General features: G+C 47.0%; 1 protein-coding gene across 1 annotated transcript; it reads right to left on the bottom strand.

Moving 5' to 3' along the window:
* On the bottom strand, positions 1–449 carry LOC105875108 (ubiquitin-conjugating enzyme E2 variant 1-like). The gene is made up of 2 exons (XM_012771657.2): positions 280–449; positions 1–148 (listed from the first exon to the last, which is right to left on the bottom strand). The coding sequence occupies exons 1-2, from the start codon at positions 447–449 to the stop codon at positions 1–3; spliced, it is 318 nt and encodes a 105-aa protein (XP_012627111.2).
* Positions 450–6,651: the final 6,202 nt, after the last annotated feature.

Here is a 6,651-nt window from a genome sequence, read left to right as displayed (position 1 = left end):
TTAATTGCTGTAACACTGTCCTTTAGGTAGCTGAGCGAGTTTCATATTTTCTTTAGACATCATTAGGCACTGAAGCTCTTGCAGGACAACTTTGATGCTATATGAATTCTGCCATTTTGCTAGCACTGATATGGCTCTTGGATCCACCACTCCATTAGAACTATGAACTCCATTCATATTAATTTTTGTCACAAATCTTACAAAGAGGGGTGGGGTGCTTCTGGGCATTTAGGTCCACATTCTATTTTAAGGCTGTATATTCAGTTTTCATAAATTGTTCTTGGAGGCCCAATTATCATCCCTGTCCATCTTGTAAGCGTCATGTCTTTGTCATCATCTAGACCCCAGCTGACTATGGCGTCTCCTACTCCTTTCTGGGCTTCTTCGAGTTCTTCCAACAGTTGGAAATTGTGAGGGACTTTTACTCCCGAGTCCGTGGTGGCTGGCATCTTGTGTCGCTGTCATAGTTCCCGATTTTTTAAATAGTAGTTTTTTGTATCTGGTGTACATGGACTTATGATTATTTTATATTTTATATCTTTTTCATAAATTGTCCCTTTCTCTGTTAGATAAGGGCCCTCTTTATTTTGCTCAATGCCTATCACCTTAAATCTTATCTTTTCTCATGTCATTTAGCTACTGCTGCTCTCTTATTGTCTGTGCTACCCTGATCTCTCTGCCCACTCCTTCACTTCTTAGTCTTTCCTATTCTTGTAGTCTCATGTATCTTATGAATAGCTTATGGCTGAGTTTTGTTTTTCTGACCCAGTCTCTAGACCTTTAAAGAGGGTTTAGGGTATCCTTATTTACTGTGATAAAGATGTCTGTTTTTGCTCATTCTGTAATTACTTTTGTAGTTTTATCTTTTTATTTAATTGACCTATATGAAACTACTGTTTTTGTAGGTCAAAACAGTTGAATATTAGCAATTTCATAGGGCCAACCTACAATTTTCCTCTTTCTCTCTCTCTCTTCTCCCCCCCCCCCCCTCCTTTTCTTAATAGAGACAGAGTCTCACTCTGATGCTCAGGCTACAGCCCAGTGGCCCAATCATAGCTCACTGTAACCTTGAACTCCTAGGCTCAAGTCATCCTCCCACCTCAGCCTCCTGAGTAGCTAGGACTACCGGCACATGCCACCATCCCCAGCTAAATTTCTGTGTGTGTGTAGAGATGGGAAGTGGGGCAGGGTTGGGTGGGGGTGGTCTCACTGTGTTGCCCGGGCTGGTCTCCAACTTCTGCCCTCAAGCTATTCTCCTGCCTTGGCCTCCCAATCCACTGGGATTACAGGCATGAGCCACCACACCTGGCCCTCTTTCTTTCTTTTTATTAAGCTATTATTCATTTAATTTTCCCCCTTGGTGATTTGGAAATTCTGTTTTTTCCTCATTCCATTATTGGTTACTGTCACTCTCCCAGCATGATGACTGTCCCTTGGCTGGGCATAGGTGGGCAGATAGTGTACCTGTATCATAAGGAAGCCCTTCTTCCTTGGTATATAACTTGTTTTTTATTTATCTAGGAGCTTGTATGATGGTCTCTGTCTATTTTTTATTTTTATTTTTTTGAGACAGCATCTCGCTCTGTTGCCCAGGCTACAGTCCTGTGGCATCAGCCTAGCTCACAGCAACCTCAAACTCCTGCGCTTAAGCAATCCTTCTGCCTCAGCCTCCCGTGTAGCTGGTACTACAGGCATGCGCCACCATGCCCAGCTAATTTTTTCTATATATTTTTAGTTGGCCAATTAATTTATATTTTTAGTAGAGATGGAGTCTCATTCTTGCTCAGGCTGGTTTCAAACTCTTGACCTTGAACGATCCTTCCACCTCAGCCTCTAATGGTCTCTTTTTCCTTTAAGTTTAAGAGTTTTACTGTATCTGGTTCAGGTTGGTGTTTGGAGAAAAAAAAACTTAAAGAAAAAGAGTTTTACTGCAGTCTTTCTCTTCCATCTTACATGGGAAAGTGGTCAGTGCCCCCATCTGTAGACGCAGCTTTTTTTTTTTTTTGAGACAGAGTCTCACTCTGTTACCCAGGCTAGGGTGCCATGGCATCAGCTTAGCTCACAGCAACCTCAAACTCCTGGGCTCAAGCAATCCTCCTGGCTCAGCCTCCCGAGTAGCTGGGACTACAGGCATGCGCCACCATGCCTGGCTAATTTTTTCTGTATATTTTTAGTTGGCCAATTAATTTGTTTATATTTTTAGTAGAGATGGGGGTCTAGCTCTTGCTCAGGCTGGTTTCGAACTCCTAACCTTGAGAAATCCACCCGCCTCGGCCTCCCAGAGTGCTAGGATTACAGGCATGAGCCACCACGCCCGGCCTCAGCTTTTTCTTCATGTCATGAAAGTTTTCTTCTGTCATTTGGCTAGTTGGTGCCTCTATTTTAGCTGTCCCTTTTACTCCTTCTGGGATTCTTGTTGTTTGCACATCAGGATTCCTGGACTTGCCCTCCAGATCTCTGGTCTGTTCCCTCATAACTTTCAACTCTGTGCATATTTTCCTTGAGCCCTAAGGTATTTCTTCCATTAGACCCAAGCACTTTCTTCATATTCTTTCCAAATGTCAAACTTGTTCTTTCCTTGGGACCTTTGCATTTGCTGTGCTTTCTGCAGGAATGGCTTCCCCTACATCTTTTTGTGCTCAGCTAATACTTTTTGGTTGATCTTAGCTCAGATGTCCCTTTCTTAGATCCACCTTTCCTGCTGCCTTGGACATAAACACCGTACTCTGCACTTCAGCCTGGTTCCTTTTCTCCATTGTAGTCACCCTGCACATAATTATGTTATTGGTTCTTTCATTGTCTGTTGCCCTTCCCCACACCACCAGAGGCCAGAAACCCCATAAATCAGTTGAATTCTTGCCGTGTTCATTCTTGCCACAGCCCCAGTGTCTAGTCCAGGTCAGCCCTTGCTAAGTGCTTGTGGATGGAATGGAAGACTAAATTAATGCTAGGGATGCCCGACAGACCTTTCCTTGTCCAGCCTTGCACCCCACACATAGGAGCACTGGAATGGGAGATTAGGTGGGGCAAAGAAGTGGAGCAGTGGCCAATCTGCAAGGATTTGAATGACTAATGCCTTTTGGGCCTTTATTCAGCAGCCCCTGCAGGTCCTGAAGCCACAGGCAGGGAACAAGAGCTGGAACTGGGGCAGGCTGCCCAGTGATACTGCTAGATGTGAGGGGCCTTCTGGGCCTGACTCAGGGCTAACCTTAACCTGGGGTGGTCTCACCCTGCGTCAGCCTCTCACTGCCCCATTTTATTTATTTATTTTTAATTTATTTTTATTTTTATTTATTTATTTTTTATTTATTTATTTATTTTATTTTATTTTATTTTTTTGAGACAGAGTCTCACTTTGTTGTCCAGGCTAGAGTGAGTGCCATGGCATCAGCCTAGCTCACAGCAACCTCAAACTCCTGGGCTCAAGCGATCCTGCTGCCTCAGCCTCCCGAGTAGCTGGGACTACAGGCATGCACCACCATTCCCGGCTAATTTTTTCTATATATATTAGTTGGCCAATTAATTTCTTTCTATTTATAGTAGAGACAGGGTCTCGCTCTTGCTCAGGTTGGTTTCGAACTCCTGAACTCAAACGATCCGGCCGCCTCGGCCTCCCAGAGAGCTAGGATTACAGGCGTGAGCCACCGTATTTTTCTTTTTTTATGAGACAGAGTCTTTCTTTGTTGCTCAGACTAGAGTGAGTGCCGTGGCATCAGCCTAGCTCACAGCAACCTCAAACTCCTGAGCTCAAGCAATCCTGCTGCCTCAGCCTCCCAAGTAGCTGGGACTACAGGCATGTGCCACCATGCCTGGCTAATTTTTTCTATATATATTAGTTGGCCGATTTATTTCTTTCTATTTATAATAGAGACGGGGTCTCACTCTTGCTCAGGCTGGTTTTGAACTCCTGACCTCGAGCAATCCGCCTGCCTGGACCTCCCAGAGTGCTAGGATTACGGGCATGAGCCACTGTGCCCGGCCTGCCCCATTTTATCTTTCTCCACAGCAGTCACCACTTAATACCACATGGCATTCTTTTTATTCAGCATTCAACACGTACATCTGGAGCTTACTTGGTGTTTGAGGTGCTCAGGATATATTCATAAACAAAACAGAGACTCTTACCTCACAGACCTCTCTTTCTGGGGGGAAAGCCAGGCAATACCATATAAGGATAATAAACATTTACTTTAAAAAGTATATGAAGCCAGGCACGGTGACTCAAGCCTGTAATCCTAGCACTCTGGAAGGCTGGGGTTGGGGGAAGAATTGCTTGAGGCCAGGAGTTTGACACTAGCTTGAGCAAGAGCAAGACCCCATCTCTACAAAAAATTAGAAAAATTAGCTGGGCATAGTGGTGCATGCTTGTAGTTCCAGCTACTCTGGAGGCTGAGACAGGAGGATCACTTGAGCCCAGGAGTTTGAGGTCACCCAGTGAGCTATGATGACGCCGTTACACTCTAGCCCGGGTGACAGAGAGAGACCCTGTTGACAGGAAGGAAGGAAAGGGAAAGGAAGAGGAGGGAAGGGAAGGGAAGAGGATAAAGGAAAATTAGCTGGGCATGGTGTCGTGTGCCTGTAGTCCCAGTTATTTGGGAGGTGAGGCAGGAGGATCACTTGAGCCCAGGAGTTTGAGGTTGCAGTGAGCTATGATGATGCCACTGCACTCGGGCCAGGATTACAGAGCAAGACCCTGTCTCAAAAACAAAACAAAAACAAAAACAACAAAACAAAACAAAACAAACAAAAAAACAGTGTATGAGAAGGTGGTAACTGCTATGGAAAAAAATTGAGCTGGGTAAGGCTATAAAGGTGATCCCTAGTGCTGGGGGCAGAGAGGGGTAAGTTACGGTTTGAAATGAAGGACTCTGAGAGTGTTGGGATGCAACTCTGTGGAAATTTGTGCATTCCAGGCATGGGGAGCAACTAGAGGGTGCATGGAGTGTGTGATGTGTGAGGAACTTTGTGATGTTGAGCAGTAGGGCTGGAGGCTAGCAGAGGAGATGCAGTTGGAGGGGTAATGGGGAATTATGGGGGTCCTGGGTCCTGCTGGTTCTGGCTGTTCCCTGGGGAGGAGCTACTGCAGGGTCCTGAGCAGGGCATGAAGGGATCTGACATCACAGGCTGATGTGTGGAGAACAGACCGAAGGCATCAGAGATAACAGCAGGAGACTGGGAGGCAGCTGTGACATTGCCCTGGAGAGGCGGTGCTGGTTTGGACTCGGTGGAAGCCATGGATGTGTCAAGAAGTGATCTCATTCTGGACAGATGATGCTGATGGAGGCAGCAGAACTTCCCGGCATGTTGGATATAGGTGTGAAAAAAAGTAGGGGTGCTCTGAGGTGTTTGCCTTGAGCAATAAGCAGCACCATGCTGCCATTACCCAGTCTGGAGGAAGTAGGGTGGGGCAGGTTGGGGAGATGAGCTAGAGCTAGGGTAACACAAGTTGAGTTTGAGATGCCAATGACTGGAAGGCAGAGTACAGATGCCTAGTCGACAGCTAGACACTGAATCTAGCACTCAAGGAGGGTCTCAACTGGACAGACACCTTTGGGAGTGATTGATATGTAGGTGGCATTTGAAGTCACAAGCCTGGATGGGATTATGAAGGAGTGAGTAGAGACAGAGGGAGCCAAGAGGCAAAGGTGAGAAACCAGTGAGGTCATAGGAAACCCAGGAGGCATGAAGCCTTGAAAGTCACACAGGGAAGGAAGGTGCTTCCAAGAGAGGAGAGATCTGTCTGTCACAGGAAGTCTGCGCTGCCCACTCTCATAAAGGCAGAAATATTTATTTACTGGCTTTGTTCACTGCTGTATTTCCATCACAGAGTGTGTTCAAAAACACTTGTTGAATTAAAGAGTGTATGGGTGAAGACTGTATGGGTGAATGCACACTTCTGCAATGCCAAGCACACAGGGCGGCTACATTGGCCTCCTCTGCGGAAAGAGCCGAGATCAGGTAGGAGGCTCTGCCCACTCTCACTGGCACCTAACCCCTCCCCTGCCTCTACCACCCACATTCATCCATGTGAGAGCCTTTCTGGCCAACACAGGCCCCAAGACAAATGAGTCTCAGACAAGCCCTGTGGTGTGGAGCGTGGCGGAACCTGGGTTGGGCACTGGGTCATTCACCAGTCCACAGAGGACTCTATACAGCCACTCCTCTGTCCATCCCTCTATATCTAGTCATTTGTCCACCCACCTACATGCAACCGTCTGTTCTGTGTATATAACTAGTCCTTTGTCCACCGTCCAGTTACTTTTCTGTACACTGTCTACAGCCACTCTTTTGTCCATCTTTCCCTCTATTCACATCCAGTCCTCAGTCCATTCATCTGGTAGGGTGACCAACTTCCCAGTTTGCCTCCAACTGTCTTGATGTTGGCACTGAAATTCCGCATCCCGGGAAACTCCTCAATGCCGGGGAAACCAGGACGGTCAGTTGATTCCCCCAATTCCCATGCATCATGAAGTCCACCCACTGTCCGCAGCCCGGGGGACCATCCTCGCCCATCTGACTTCCCTTCCGGAAGCCGCCGCAGCGAATCCCAGCACCCTAGCAACAGCGTCTTTCAGGCGGTCCAGTCCGCATTCGCAGCTGCTGGTGCGAGCCAATAGCGAGGGAGGCCGGGAGCGAGGGGCGGGGGGCGGG

This window comes from Microcebus murinus, chromosome 1, assembly GCF_040939455.1.
Source record: "Microcebus murinus isolate Inina chromosome 1, M.murinus_Inina_mat1.0, whole genome shotgun sequence".
Classification (NCBI taxonomy): Eukaryota; Metazoa; Chordata; class Mammalia; order Primates; family Cheirogaleidae; genus Microcebus; species Microcebus murinus.
Note: the sequence above shows the minus strand (reverse complement) of the source record. Positions and strands in the feature narration are given on the sequence as shown.